Source organism: Solanum verrucosum, unplaced genomic scaffold (assembly GCF_900185275.1).
Source record: "Solanum verrucosum unplaced genomic scaffold, falcon-dt-bn FXZP01000183.1, whole genome shotgun sequence".
Taxonomy (NCBI): Eukaryota; Viridiplantae; Streptophyta; class Magnoliopsida; order Solanales; family Solanaceae; genus Solanum; species Solanum verrucosum.
Window position 1 is genome coordinate 3060003 of NW_026020430.1, and position 16450 is coordinate 3076452.

General features: G+C 33.5%; 1 protein-coding gene, 1 non-coding gene and 1 pseudogene across 2 annotated transcripts; 2 read left to right on the top strand and 1 right to left on the bottom strand.

The window, feature by feature from the left end:
• The first annotated feature begins 1171 nt into the window (after nt 1–1171).
• Nucleotides 1172–2234, top strand: LOC125807754 (uncharacterized; annotated as a pseudogene).
• Nucleotides 2235–3309: 1075 nt separating this feature from the next.
• Nucleotides 3310–11683, bottom strand: LOC125807755 (uncharacterized). Its single transcript, XM_049487494.1, has 3 exons — nt 11365–11683; nt 11260–11264; nt 3310–3771 (listed from the first exon to the last, which is right to left on the bottom strand). Exons 1-3 carry the CDS (start codon nt 11669–11671, stop codon nt 3319–3321), a joined length of 765 nt encoding a protein of 254 aa, XP_049343451.1. The 5' UTR covers nt 11672–11683; the 3' UTR covers nt 3310–3318.
• Nucleotides 11684–14805: 3122 nt separating this feature from the next.
• Nucleotides 14806–14877, top strand: TRNAH-GUG (transfer RNA histidin (anticodon GUG)). Its single transcript has one exon. It is a non-coding gene; the product is annotated as a tRNA-His (tRNA).
• The last annotated feature ends 1573 nt before the right edge of the window (nt 14878–16450 follow it).

Sequence of the window (16450 nt, forward strand, 5' to 3'; positions counted from 1 at the left end):
GAGCATCAGTCTGATTATATATCCAAGTATCAACATTCTTCTACAAGCTCTGTTCTTGGTTCAAAGTTAGTTCATTTGAGAAAAGACTCATCCATGCCATTATTTTGTAAGCTAAAAATATTTTCGGTTTTCCACAACCATTTTGTACACGTGGTCATGATTCATGCACGTCATTAATTAAACTATCTTTTAAAATGAAAAACGGTTCAAATATGCCATCGAACTTTGAAAAAAGGATCATCTATGTCATCCGTTAAAAGTTTGGCTCATCTATGCCATTTCAGTTAACAAATAATGGCATGGATGAGCCTTTTCAAATTTCACAAACAAAAATGGCATAAATGAGTCAAACTTTTAACGGATTGCATAGATAAGGATGGTAGATGGATTAACGTACTCTTATCAGTTCTATGTACAACCTAAACCAAATTAAAGAAAATGGCAAAAGTTTGTCTGGTATGAGAAATTAAAAAGAAAATAGTTTTGGAGGGAAAATGGATTGAGAATTAACGGTAAATTCAAGAATCAAGAAGTGACTTTTCTATATATCACCATTCTCTCTTCTCATTTCTATAAAATTCATTCTTCTGTCTTCTTCATTCAACAATGGTGAGATGCTATTCACTTGAATACCAGGATGTTATCCCACTTTATGATAGCATCCACTGTCGTAAGTGCAGAAATCAAGTGGCATGCGTACACGATTATATTCGGATGGTAACAATACGAATATTATTTCTTCTGAATTGTTCTATTTGATCAATTTGCTACTGATTTCAATATTTTAGAATCAATGCTTCATGACTAGACAGAGAACCAATTTATTATGCTCATTTTCTTGTACATTTTGCAGGTGTGGCCACGAGGGATCTTTAATAGGCTGTAAGTCTCATGATTTCATGCAATTTGATATTACATATGATTACATATGTTACAAACCTTTATATATATATATATATATATATGCAGGTTTAATGTTCTTGTACCAGAAAACGAGAATTTTCATCTAGGACAATTTGGAACTACCGTAGTCAATGCTAACTGTATCGGATGTGGAGAGTTAATCGGGTGGAAAATTGTAAGATACTAATATTGATAAGAATATTTTGTTGCTTTTTAAAGAAAAATACTGATTTTTTTATTTCTCCAGATTGCAGTCACCCGACAGAGCATGTATGTTAGAGAAGGAAGATTCTGTATGAAGTTGTAAGTTTCTAATTGCAAATCTGCAAATTGAGAGTGTACACATAAGCGGTATGACTTGTAAGAGTTAATACAGATGAGTATTTTGTGGCAGGAACAAGCTTAGTTTATGGAATGATTTGCCGTTGCTTCATTTAAATGGGCTACAAGATGAGGAAAATGCAGATCAAGATGGAGACCCCAATGAACAAAATGTTGATCAAGATGGAGACACTAATGAACACGCTCCTAATGAACAAGGGGGCGCTAATTTGCAAAATGTTGATCAAGACAAAGACACAAATGAAGAAAATGTGGGGACTATTCAGTACAATTTTGCTAATCTCTTGATGCATTTCATCTGTCAAAATGCTAATCAGGGTGGAGGAGGCGGTAATGAACAGAATCGTGATCAAGATGGAGGCAGTAATGAACAGGTTCATAATGAACAAGATGTGGGTGCTAATGAGAAAAATGCTGATCAAGATGGAGACTCAACTGATCAAGATGGAGACACAACTGATCAAGATGCAGAGAAAACTGATCGAGATGGAGATGCTACTGATTGAGATGGAGGCAGTAATGAACAGGTTCATAATGAACAAGATGTGGGTGCTAATGAGAAAAATGCTGATCAAGATGGAGACTCAACTGATCAAGATACTGATCAAGATGGAGACACAACTGATCAAGATGCAGAGAAAACTGATCGAGATGGAGATGCTACTGATTGAGATGGAGGCAGTAATGAACAGGTTCATAATGAACAAGATGTGGGTGCTAATGAGAAAAATGCTGATCAAGATGGAGACTCAACTGATCAAGATACTGATCAAGATGGAGACACAACTGATCAAGATGCAGAGAAAACTGATCGAGATGGAGATGCTACTGATTGAGATGGAGGCAGTAATGAACAGGTTCATAATGAACAAGATGTGGGTGCTAATGAGAAAAATGCTGATCAAGATGGAGACTCAACTGATCAAGATGGAGACACAACTGATCAAGATGCAGAGAAAACTGATCGAGATGGAGATGCTACTGATTGAGATGGAGGCGCTCCCAATGAACTGGGTGATGGACCAACTAGTTAACTGGAATTTGCAAAGCCACACAGAAGGAGGTCATCTTGATTTCTGTTTTCTCCCCTTTTTCTAAGAAAGGGTCTTTCGGAAATCTGTGAAATTGAACAGATGTAATCCGTTTCTTCCTTTTTGTCAAGAGGCTATTGCAATGTAGATATATACAATTGATGTCAAGATGTTCTTATTGAAATGATCCTCAGACTTTTACTCAAGTGTGTTAGACTAACGTGATAACCACGAAACTTCTCTTCCTCAATCTCATGTGATTTACTTTGCTATATCTATTAGTATAATTGATCTAGTTATTCGAATTCTCCTGACATTTTCTATATTGTTTAAGAACTTCTGTTGAGATTAATAGCCTCATTGACACAAAGTTTCTCACCAAAAGTAATTTCAAAAAAAGATGATGCTTTTAAATATTAAGTTGATTTTAAAAGTTTGGCCAAACAATCTATATAAGTCCAATGGTATCTTTACGTCAGGATGAGAAATCATTTATGCTTGTATATAGTAACCAAGAACGGGGTCAAGATCCAGAGATGAAAACAAAATCGCTCGAGTTTAGCAATAAAATTTCTGTTTTTTTTTTCTATAACTCAGTTCAAAGGACTGAAACCCTGAAGAAGACTTAATGCGATGTGAGTGATAAAATTAACTAAAATGTCAGGTTTTTAGGAATAAATAGATGTTAAAACTCTAGTGCTATCTCTTGCTCAACTCAGCAAATTAACTTCATTACACAACATATGCAATCCTGTTTGAAGAACAACTCATCATGAGCAAGAAACTGAAAATTAACACGCCCAATTGTGCAACAAGTAAGCATTCAACATCCACCATCAAGAAAAAAGGTAATTAGCTGCAAATACACAATGTAATTTCTGGAAAGGTGAACTTGATTCCTTGAATATTAACAAAATATAGAGCTTAACAACAAGACCCAAAAAGAAGCTACAGAGAATTAAAATCCACAGCTACACCAGCCACAAACGCAATGTAAACTAAACCTACAGTTACTACCATTACACCAACCAAACTCCAGAATCTAACCGCCAAATCCATAGAGAGTCCTTCCCTGTCTCTTGAGGGCATAGACAACATCCATCGCAGTAACAGTCTTCCTCCTGGCATGCTCGGTGTAGGTGACAGAGTCACGAATCACATTCTCCAAAAAGATCTTCAATACTCCACGGGTCTCCTCATAGATCAGACCGGAGATACGCTTCACACCACCCCTACGAGCAAGCCTGCGAATAGCTGGCTTAGTGATACCCTGGATGTTATCTCTTAGAACCTTCCTGTGCCTCTTGGCTCCTCCCTTTCCCAATCCCTTGCCTCCCTTTCCACGGCCAGACATTTTCACAGAGAAATTTGAAGAAGATGAAGTTTCTAGGGTTTTGAATTTGGATGTAATTACTGATGAGAATGAGGTGGATGGTAGTGGGTATTTATAGTTGGTTGGCGGGTTCGAAATGTGGCGGGGCATAAATCGTAGCCGCTAATATTTGGGGATTATTTAGTGATCGACGGATAATAATGGTGATCCACGTGAATGGCGGAAGCTCAATATCAGCCGCTGATTGGAAGGGGATCCGATCCGTGTGAGAGAAGATCTAGGGATGTCAACACATCTTTCCCGCACCTAATACTAATAGTAGCAAATTCAATTTTTTGTGGAAAAAAAAAAAAAGACTTAACTTTCCTAGTTCGTTACTACCTAGATTTTATTTTTTGTGATATTGTCAGTTAAGAGTCTATTGGCATTCCTGCTAAACGTTGTTTATTTTAACATGCACTTTTTAAAAATAGTTTTTCAAAAAGTATTTTTGAGAAAAAAAATAATTTGTATTTGGCTAATTCATTAGAAAAGTGTTTTTTATAAATAAATTGTGTTTGGCTAAAAAAATTTAAAAGTACTTTTGAGAGTCAAATTACGATTAAGGGCAAGTATTAATGTAATTTTAATATTAAGATTATTTTATAAAGAGAAACTAGTTTAAACATCTATTACAAAAAATTATTTAATTTTTTGTTTTTATTAAAAATAAAATGTTCATATTCAAACAATCAATATTATACATTTTTTTGAAGGGTAGAAATCTTTAATTGTTATTTTTTTTCTTTTTTCCTAATCTTACAAAAATATTGTTGTTACCTTTTTCTTGTTTTTTGATTTTGTAAAATAATGCGTAAAATAATAATACACAAATGGAAAATAAAATATAAAATTTATTATATAAAAATAAAAAATAAAATTATTAAATGAAACTTGACCAAACATATGAGATGTGTTAATTAAGTAATTGGTAATTACTTTTTAGTCATGAAAAAAAAAATTAAGAAGCAGAAATTTTTAGCTTCTTCCCAACAGCAAAAAAACTTTTGCTACTATTTAAAAGCATCTTTACAGATTTGTCAAATACCTACTTTTTCAAAAAAAGTGCTTTACTAAAAATAAGTGTTGTGGACTCTCAACAGTAATGTCAAACAAGCTCTTAATCTAAGTCGATATTTTTTTCTTCAAAAAGTCAAAAGTAAATAACACTTTATAAGTAATTAACTTGCTTTTATTTATAGCTAATAATGTGGACTTGATTCACACATCTAATAATATCCTCCTTGAATAAAGTTCCACATGGTACATTACTATTCATGGTCTAAGTGTCACCAGGGGTGGCTCGACAATGTTAAAAAAGAAGACAAGGTTCTTTCGAGTCTTTCAAGTACTGGCGAAGCTTTAATTGAAGACCTTTCAGTGCCCTTTCGTTTGGTCCCCTGGGTACCTTCTAAGCCTTAAGGGGCGTACCTACCTTCACCCAAGGGGTGTCACTCAATACCGTTTCGTCGGAGAATTGCATTGTATATAGAAGTTAAATTTTGATTTAGTAAATACATATATAAATATTAATACCTCTTGACACAAATTAAATATCTAATCCAACAGTTAGAGTGTTGTGACAATTCTTTGAGGTTGTGGGTTCTAGCCTCACAATTATATTTTTTATTAATTATTGACACTCCTTAATAACAATCCTGAGTCCGCTATTGAGTGCCTTAGGACCCAAATTTAAGGGGCCTCATTTTTAATAATAATAGGTTAAAAGTTATTATTATTTTAACAAATATTGAATACTATTTGTAGAAAAGGTAAACTTTTCATGAAAAATGAAGGAATTATTAGAAAAAATAAAACTTAAGGGGCCTCATTTTTAATAATAATAGGTTATAAGTTATTATTATTTTAACGAATATTGAATACTATTTGTAGAAAAAGTAAACTTTTCATGAAAAATGAAGGAATTATTAGAAAAAAATTGACATATTTGGAGTATTATATCGCATGAAAAATATTTTAAAATAAGAATAGTTATATTATCAAACTGAAAACTAGAAGAAATTAATTATATAAAAGTTATTAACAATTTAAGTTTAAGGTCTCGTTTGATTTTTATTTTAGTCCACTAATATGATTGAGCCGCCCAGTGTGTGTCACATATAGCAATTGAGTATATGTGGCCACCATAGCCCACTAGTTTTTTTTTTTTTGCGCATGTGTCTTTGAAGTTTTGGGTAAAAACAGCAAATCAACAAGTAGACGTAGTTAGAATCTATATCATTACTCCGAGACCATCTTTTTGCTAGTCTAACTAAACCATAGTTTTAATACTAGTTGTTGGGCTAGAACAGTTCAATGATACTCTTTTAACATGGTGTAATATTATCTACTTTGGGCGGAGGGAGTGACCATATTGGCTTGTGAACGGTTAGAGGAACGATTAGGTGGATTCCATGTTGTTGAAGTTGTAGCAATTACGGGGATCGTGGTTGGGTTTCTCACATATTTGACAAATAACGTGAGGAGATGATCTACTAGAAAAACGAGAGGGATTGTTTTTGTATGGGCTACTGGAGGATTTTTGAGAGGTGGTGAAACTTTGTTGATTGAGATTTCCCGTGATTGGGGAGCAGTTGGAGTATTGGCGAGATATGACATTGGCTTGAAGTTGGAGGGCTTTGGTTTCCTCAACAAGTTTCTTCGTTTCTTGTTAAGCCAAGAAGTGAGTCTTCGTCAGCAAGAGCTAGACTATGTGATATAGTACATTTCTTGTCAACATAGTCTATAATGGTGGAAGAGCCTTTGTGGTGGTTTGGAGTTGGTGACGAAGTTGCATGACTCGGGCTTGAGATTGAGATGGAAATTAGAGGTTGGAAAGATATGGCCAAGCTTCACGAGTGGTAGCCAAAGAAGAAGGATTTTGTCCCTCTTTTTCCAAGCAGTGAAGTCCGGATTTGGTGTGGATTCAGATGTGTCGGAGTAGTGGTTAAGATAGTGGCAGATGGAATATTAGTTCAATCAAGATGAGCCTCCAAATCAAAGGCGTCAAAGACAGTAGATTGCCAAAGGTAATAATTTTCCCAATCAAGTTTTATCGAAAGGGCAATTGTTTGGGAGTTGGAATGAATGATGGAGAGATGAGTTGTAGAAGAGGAATCTGAACCTCAAGACGGGTAAAAGAAGAGGTAATAGAGTTTGAATACAAAACAAAAGCTATCCTAATTACAGAAAATAAAGGAGTTGCAGTTTACATATAAGACTTGTTAATATCTCCACATTCATAATCAGTTAAGTCTTTATTTCCATTTATTCATTCAGGTTGCAGTTCATATTTCTCTTGGACTTTGTTCTGTAACAGGTTGATCCACAATGTCCCGTTTTGGAGTTTCTGATCATCTAATCAACATACGTGATTGCATACTTTGCTTTTTATGCGAAACTCGAGTTGCATACATCGAGGATTTCATTCCTAATGTAACGATTCTCCCTGCTTCAATTTGCTTGTCAACCCTTAATTCTATTATATTTCATGGTCATGTTCTTGTCTTGTACACGTTGCAGGCGGATGACTTAATGTATGGAGGGTACATTAATAGATTGTAAGTCTCAGGATTTTAAAAATTGGGTATTTCATGAGATTGTGATTTGCCTAAGCTTTTTTCTGAGGTCTGTGTATTATATGCAGGCTTCATTATGTTGTACCAATTAACCACCAAGGTTATCTAGAACAACTAGAGGGAAATAGCCTACTCAATATTTACTGTGTCCAATGTCGAATGCGGCTTGGCTGGCAACTTGTAAGATACTAACATTAAAAAGCATTTGATTTGGTTGTTCTATATTTCATAAAATACAGAAACTATGATTTCTTCAGGTTGAGACTACCCAACAGTCTGAGTATTTTGTAGTAGGAAGATCCTTTATGAAATTGTAAGTTTCTAATTACAAATTCGCAAATTGAGACTGCCTGTACATGCGCGTATATATGCAGTATGACTTGTAAGGTGTTGGTTCAAATGAGTATTTTGTGGCAGGGAGCTGCTTATTTACCAGAGTGGTGAAACGTTGCGTGATACTGTCTTTGGAGTTGGCTCCTAATGATCAAGAGGGAGGTGCAAATGAACAGATTCCTAATGAACAAAACTTAGGCGCTAATGATCAAAATGCTGATCAAGATGGAGACACTGATGAACAGGATCATGATCAAGATGGAGGCACTAATGAGCAAAATGCTGATCAAGCTAAAGGCGTAAATCAACAGGCTCCTTATGAACAAGATTTAGGTGCTAATGATCAAAATGCTAAACAAGATGGAGACACTAATGAACAGGTTCCTTATGAACAAGATTTAGGTGCTAATGATCAAAATGCTAAACAAGATGGAGACGCTAATGAACAGAATATTGATGAACAAGATTTAGGTGCTAATGATCAAAATGCTGAGCAACATGGAGATGCTAAGGAACAGGTTCCTAATAAACGAGATTTAGGCGATAATGATCAAAATGTTGAGCAAGATGGAGGTGCTAATTCTGATCAAGATGAAGGTGCTAATGCTGATCAAGATGGAGGCTCTAATGAGCAAGACGGAGACGCTAAAGAACAGAATCATGGTCAAAATCGAGGCCGTCCAGTGAAACGAATGAAGATGTCGATCAACTGGCTGATGGAATAGACAATATTGATGAATATGCAGTCATTGATAGCCTACTCATGCTGATCAAAATGCAGAAAGATATACACTGTTTGAATTAGAGTTCATACTTTACAAAATGCTAATGCCTAATTGTGTGATATTCTTTTTTCTCTTTTTGATTTTGGGATTACAGTACATATTATTACTTCAGGTTGGAACAAAGCAATTGACACTGAACGTTTTACCTGTTTTAGCTCTGATACTACCGCTCTCTATATGCTGCTTATTTCTTGATGCGAGTATGTGGTGAAGTTAGATTTTAACAGATACGCTGAGAATGGTGGATTCAATGGCTTTTACTCTTTATCCTGAAGTTATGAGCCAGATAACATAGTTCACTTTTTTTGTTCATTTCAATTGCTCTCTGCATCTAAGGGTTCAGCATGGGGCAAATGTTATAGAAAAGGTAAAAACAATATTTTCATTTTGTAGTAATATGCAAGGCTTGGTATCCGTTTCATTTGAAATCTATAAATCTGCAATATTTGGAGCATATTTACTGCTTTCGAGTTCTGTCAATCTGAATGTTATTGCAAATGTGTGATCTAAAGAAATCTTCAAAGTTGAACAGATGTTTGATAATGAATCTAAAATACATATCCTGTTCTTGGTCTGGATTAAAAGTTCATTTTGTAAATCCAATTGAAATACATTAATATTACTAAGAGAAGAAGAAGTAGAAACATGATTTCTGAGAGGACTATTTCTAATATGCTATGGGCATATTTGATCAAAAAGTTGAAAGGATGGGCAAATTCGACCATTTCTATTATATGAAAGAACATTGTTTACCCTTATCCGAAAATTGTATACAGTGGGAAGAAAAAAAAAGAATGAATTGAGCAAAAACCAAAAAAAGTGAAAGAAATATAAAATGAAATACTAGTATGACAAGAACATGAGTGTTATACTCTTATGAGCAAACACTCCTTGTTGTACATTTTAGCTTAATTATTGACTAAGATCAAGTGCAACATTCAAGTCCATCAAAGAATACGTTCCCTTATATTATTCGTATGAAGTTTTAACGGGTGAAGTGTAAATATAACCCTAAAATACGATTATAGGGGTATAGTTTGTTCAAGAAGTATGACGGAGGACAAACAAAGCTTCTTCTTTTTTTTATAGTAGAGAGGTAAATATAACCCTTTTTTTGTTGCTGAAATTAAACCAATTCAGTCACTTATGAAGACATGTACTTCCCATCTTTAAAAGAAAAGAGGAGAAAAAAGAAATTTTCCTAATATCTCAGTTAACGGTAAAGATATATATAACTCTTCTCAACTTGATTCATTCAAGAATCAAGAACTAATTTTCAGAAGTATTAATCACTAGCCATTTTTCTACTTTCTTGAATTCTCATTTTCCATCATCTCTGTTCTCTTTACATTCATAATCAGTTAGTCTTTTCCCCATTCATAATTCAGCGATTCACCTGTGATATTTGTTTCTGTAACATATCTATTAGGAGTTGGTTCTTCATTCAACAATGGGAAGGCCCTTTATACTTCACTACGAGGATGATTGCATCCATTGTCGTAGCTGCAAAACTCGAGTTGGATTCATCAGGGATCACCTTTTTACTAATGTATGGATTCTCACTCTCACTGCATCATTTCTTGCAATTTGTTATTAACATACCAAATGTTTGTCATTTGTGCAAGAAGTATATGCATTAATTTTTCTTAACTGTTCCGAATTCTCTTCTGATAAAATTGCACTTCATTTCATAAAGAGGACATGCAATATTCAATCCTCAATTTTGACAGCTATTTGTATCATGAATTCAGCACTCTGTTATATTCTTGACTAATCACAGAACAACTTACTATGCCCATTGTTTTGTATATTTTGCAGATAGGCGATGAATCATTCATCCTTCATACTGTGTAAGTCTCATGTTTGGAAATTGGGTTTTACAGACGAGCTTAAACATTTTTCTGCAGTCTTGAGGCATATACATATACGTTACAAACCTTTATATATGCAGCTTTAATGTTGAAGTACCAGAGGACAAGCGATATCATCAAGTAGAAAAAAATGGCAGAACCGTAGCCGACACTTACTGTATTAAATGTGGAAACCTGCTAGGGCGGAAACTTGTAAGTACCAGAGGACAATCTTGTTCTTCTTTTTTAATTTTTTTCTTACAGAATTTATGATTTCTCCAGATTGCAATCGACAAACCTTGCAGTTATATTAGAGAAGGAGTATTCTTTATAAGCTTGTAAGTTTCTAATTACAAATTTGTAAATTAAGACTCTACACATATGTGGTGTGACTTGTAAGATGTTCTAACAAATGAGTAATTTGTGGCAGACACAAGGTTGGTCTTACTAATCAAGATGGAGGCGTTAATGAACAGGCTGCAGGCGCTAATGTGCAAGATGGAGATGCTGATGAACAAGGAGGCGCTAATGATCAAAATGATGAACAAGGAGGAGGCACTAATGAGCGAAATGATGAACAATGAGGCACTAATGAGAAAAATGATGAACAAGGAGGCGCTAATGAAGATGTAGATCTGCTGGCTGAAGGAATAGCTAATCCTGATCTAAATCCAAACCTATGAACCAACTATTGAAGAAAATTCAGACATTGACAACCAACTGAAAATGTTGATCAAAATGCAGAACCAGCTAGATAGAGTTTAAGCATTTTGGCAATGATGTCGAGAATAGATGAAAATGGACTCTGTTGTATGTAATGAGTCTTCTCTCTGCTTAACAATCGAATACTATCAGATCTCACATTTCGTCTCTCTTACTCCAATTCTCATAAAATTTCGAGGATTTTCTTAATTTCACAGTGTAATGGTTTTGCTTCAGAAGAATTGCACAATAAATATTCACTAGGATGAATCAATTAAGAAAAATTAATCAACAGCTAAAAGACGAACCAATGTAATCACTAGAAACTGAAATCTATTCATTGATACTGTAATGAGAAATTACAAGTTCTAGAGCATGAGAATATCACTACAGATATCCAACACAGGCATAAACGCAATTGTAAACTAAAACCTACATTTACTACCAACATACAACCCCCAATCTAACCTCCAAATCCATAGAGAGTCCTTCCCTGTCTCTTCAAAGCATAGACAACATCCATAGCAGTGACAGTCTTCCTCCTGGCGTGCTCAGTGTAGGTGACAGAATCACGAATCACATTCTCCAAAAAGATCTTCAACACTCCACGGGTCTCCTCATAGATGAGACCAGAGATACGCTTCACACCACCCCTACGAGCAAGCCTGCGAATAGCTGGCTTGGTGATACCTTGGATGTTGTCTCTTAGAACCTTCCTGTGCCTCTTGGCTCCCCCCTTTCCCAATCCCTTGCCTCCCTTTCCACGACCAGACATTTTCACAGAGAAATTCTCTAGGGTTATGAATTTTGATGTAATTTTGCTGACGAAACATGAAGTGGATGGTGGTGGCTATTTATAGTTGGTGCATTTGGGCGTCCTGGATTTCGTGGACGGTTTGAAATGAGGCGAGCTTAAAATCATGGCCGCTAAATTTTGGGAAATTTACTTAATAATCGGACGGATAAGAATGTCGATCCATGTGAATTGCGGAAACTAAATATAAGCCGTTGATTCGAATTGAGATCTACGGTGTGCAATGCTTCTTTGTGTTTGGACACGGATTGTGCTTTTTCAGTGAGAGAAAAGAGGGGGTTACAACTTACGAGAATCTAATCTTCTGACTAAATTATTTGTGGGCCGCCAAATAAAGAACAGATAGTCTCAAATTATTTATTTAGTCCTCATTAATTTTATTAGATGTGTATTAAAATTAGAATATCTAAATTTAAATAGTATTGAGTTTTGAAAATTAAAATAAACTAAAATTATTTGATTTCTTAATATTTGAATATATAACTTGTCTTTTATTTATATTAGACATATACGTAGCTATATCAATAATGTGTTTTAAAAATGTATATGATGGTTGATGTGTGATTTTGGGTGTTGATTAGAATGATGGTGATGGACTGGTAGTTATAACTTATAAGTAGTAGCTAATGGTGATAGAGGAATGACCCAACGATAGTGATTGGTGGACGATGATGATAATTGATGATCGTGCAATGTATATAGTTATATCGTGTGATATATATTGGTGGCTAATGGCATCGTAGTGGTGATTATTGATAGTAATTGGAGGATAGTTGACACATATGGTGATGAATGTAAAAATGTTGGCCAGTGATTGTGATAATTAAATGTATTAATTGATATGATGATGGAAGTTCATAACGGTGAATAATAACAATGTAAGGGGATGAATAATGATGTTAAATATTTTGTAAAGTCATTGTTATTTTTTTACAGCTAAACATCAAACTTTTTCCGCGTTCATTAAAAATTGTAAATTTAAGATGGATTACCAATTTTTGAGTCAGCAAATAAAATTTAACTATTGCTTCAAATGTAATTAAAAAGTGTTTTCAACCACTTTTCAGTAGGAAACAAATTCAGATAAAGTACCTCTAATTGAAACATGAAACAACTTTAACATCCTATATGAAGTTCAAAATCCACAAATCAAACTTTTATAAGTTCAAATATTTACAATTTATGTGTCAAAATTTGTTGAAATTTCAAATTACATGAACTATTTGTGTAGTTCAAACCCCACAAATAATTGATAAAGTTCAAACTAATAAATATACAAAGTTTAATAAATATTTCTTACGTTTTTTTGTGTTTAAACTAATTAAGAGTGTTTTTTAAAAAAATCATTAATATATTTTAAAAAATGAATTAAATATTTTGTGAAAAGTGACAAAAACTTAATTATAGTTCCAAAAAGTGATTGTGGCAATTTCAAAAGAAAATGTCTGTTACACTTGACGTCTATGAGCCCATGTTACAAAGGACTGGGCATGTGCTAATGGGCCTAATGGATAGGAGAGATGGACTTTTATCTCAGTGGTGTAGAGAAGTTGGCAAATAAAATCTCAATTCAAAAGAAGCATAATCAAAGCATACTTTTTTTTTAGAAAATTTCAGAAATAACAAACACAATAGACACAATATACCTCTATAGCTATAGTTTCGATAATCACATTCCATAACTATAGTTTTGTATGTTATGGAGGTTGTGATTCGTATATTTCACATGTGAATATACAAATAGGGCAAGTATATATAAATTATGTATTTATATATTTAAGATTTTTTCATGACTACATTTGTATATTTCGCTTGCCAATATACAAACAAGGTAATTTATTATGATTTTTTCATAAATCGTATACAAATAGTTACGGTAAACATATTCAAAAATCTGGATTTGTACAATCATGAATCGAATTATATACAAATTCTAGATTTATACAAATCAAGCGAATATTAAGAATTGGGAAAACTGTAGCTGCGAATTATAATACCTAATATAGGCTAGATGTTTGCTATTTTGTATGATTTTCCCTACATTTTGTAAAATTGGAACTTACAAGTGGGACATGGGATGGAATTATTATTTTTTTTGTCAATGTGATAGAGAAGTTGTTTTTGATTAGAGTTGCCCATATGGGCTGACCTGGCAAAATTCGTGATTTGATAGAGGGTTGGGTTAAGATTTTTGGAACCCATTTAAGAAATAGTCTTTTTAGCCCAGCCTGAATAAGTCTGTTGTGGGCTTGAGAAATATGAATAAGGCCAGCCCATGGATCAAATAAAAATTAATTAAAAAATAAAATATAGTATTAAAAATAGCAAGAGCCCAAACTCAAATTATATTTAAAGTTTTAAATATTAAAATTTAAATACAAATTATGTTTATAAAATATGTATTACATAAAACAAAATCTCCTAAAAATTTTAGGGAATCAATACGGTCGTAGCCTATGTGATATTGTCATACTAGTTGTGTTTTATTATGATCATTGGAAAATAATTAGGTTAGTAATTTTATTTAGCTATTTATATTTTTACTTGAAATCAAACTTTATAATTATTAAAAAGATGATTTTATTTGTCGATTTGATTAACAAGTAGTAACACTAACACCATGTAATGTTTTCTTGTCGATATTTATGATAATATTTTTAAATTATAATTTAATTTTAAAAATAATAAAAAATATACTTTTAAAAAAGTGGGTTGACCTGGCACATCCCATAGCCCATGCACTCGTGGTTGGGTTGACCATTTTATAGCCCACAAAAAAAAATGGATCAACCCAACCTGACCCATTAAATTTTAAAGCTTGTATAAATTAGCTCGAATGAGATGGGTCAATCCATATTAACAGTTCTATTTCTGGTAGACTCACCACTCATAAAGAAACGTAAACATAACAGGATATAAAGGATGATTTTATTAACTTTTTAGAACAAAATGTATCTTCATAGCACTGATTGCATAAACCAAAACATCAAGTGTTTGTTTGTCAGATAATTACCTACTAGTACTATAACAGGATTTTTGTTAGTCAGAGATCTTTGAACCAATTTATAAATAAAGCGAAACACGTTGAACATCAAGTGGCTGTAGTTTAGTGGTAAGAATTCCACGTTGTGGCCGTGGAGACCTGGGCTCGAATCCCAGCAGCCACAAAAACTTATTTTTTCTTGCTATACCCAACACACTCATTTTCATTTTAATTTACACTACACGAGCAGTCCAGTAAAATTCACAACAAAAAAAAAAATAATACCAATGTAAACTTTCTCATATAAAATTTAACTTCATTTTCAGTACATACTACTATATCTTATTTTTATTGGTAGTATGCATCCAAAAGTTAATGTGTTCTGTTCGTATCATTTCCCTTTCCTTCAAACATTCAGAAAAACTTATTGTATAACTTTAGTCGCCTCGTTGTTTATTTATTTTTAATTTTTAAGTATGCGCGCGGCGCCTAGCAAAAGTACTATTTTTTTCCCCTGGAAAACAAGAAAAAAGTTTGGATTTGTTAAGGTGCGCAATCTTGACTTGGTAAAAGCTTACAAAGCGCATTCCATTATATTTTGTCGGAAATAATTTTTAGTGAAGTTTCCGATTAGGTAAGACAAGAAGGAAAGTTTGTTATTTTATTTAGGGAAAATGTATAAGTACCTTCCAATCTATGTCCGAAATTTCAGAGACACACTTATACTATACTAAGGTCTTATTACCTCCGAACTTATTTTATAAATAATTTTCTATCCTTTTTCGGCCTACGTGGTACTATCTTCTGGGCCCAGCGCGTGTTGACAATTTTTTCAAGCTATCTGGTTGATAGTGCCACGTAGGCCGAAAATGGGTAGAAAATTATTTATAAGTTTGGGAGGTTATAGGACCTTAGTATAATATAAGTGTGTCTCTGAGATTTCGGACATAGGTTGGGGGGGTACTTATGCATTTTCTCTTTTAATTATGAAAATATTTAGATTTGTGTGTTTTTTAGTTGTCTTCTTGTTAAGTAAAATTAGTTTTAAATAAAGAGATAATTCATCACAGCTGTGATAACTAAACGGGACGTAATACCACTTGAATCAGTTTTGACCTTTCGATATATGTGCTTAATCCACTAAACATAAGCATGCTTTAATTTTAAATTGCCTTTCACAGTTTGACAAGCCAGCTAGCGATGAACAAAAGGAAACAACAAACTCTCTATACATTACTTAGTGCCTGCAGCATGGGCATGGTTGATGTTCTTCATTTTGTATGAGTTTATTTGATTTTCAGAAGGGAGACTTTAATTTGAGTAATAATAAAATTATTTTTGTATGATATATTAAAGGTTGTAGGCGTGTTGAGTCATGAAATCATACTTGTGTTAGGGTATATACGCTTATTAACGACTTTTTCTAGGCCTTCCTTTTTTTTAATTTGTCCGATATGAACGATCATATATGATTCCAAAATGAACTACATACGGACAGATTTACCTTTAATTATGTTTAGTATATGATACATTAGACTGCATACATATGTCATTGCTTTTCACTATTCATGAACCACAAGAAAATTAGTTATAATTTAGGGTGCGCTCGGTATGAAAGGAAAATATTTTGTTGAAAAATATTTTTCAAGAAAATAAGTGGACTTTTTACTTATTTTCTTGTGTTTGATACGTAAGAAAAAAATATCCTCTAAAAGTATTCATTTATAATCCAAACAAATATCATGAAAGGTGGGCGT

Coding starts and splice junctions, on each gene's coding strand:
- LOC125807755 (XM_049487494.1), bottom strand. CDS start 11,671: ATGTCTGGTCGTGGAAAGGGAGGCAAGGGATTGGGAAAGGGGGGAGCC.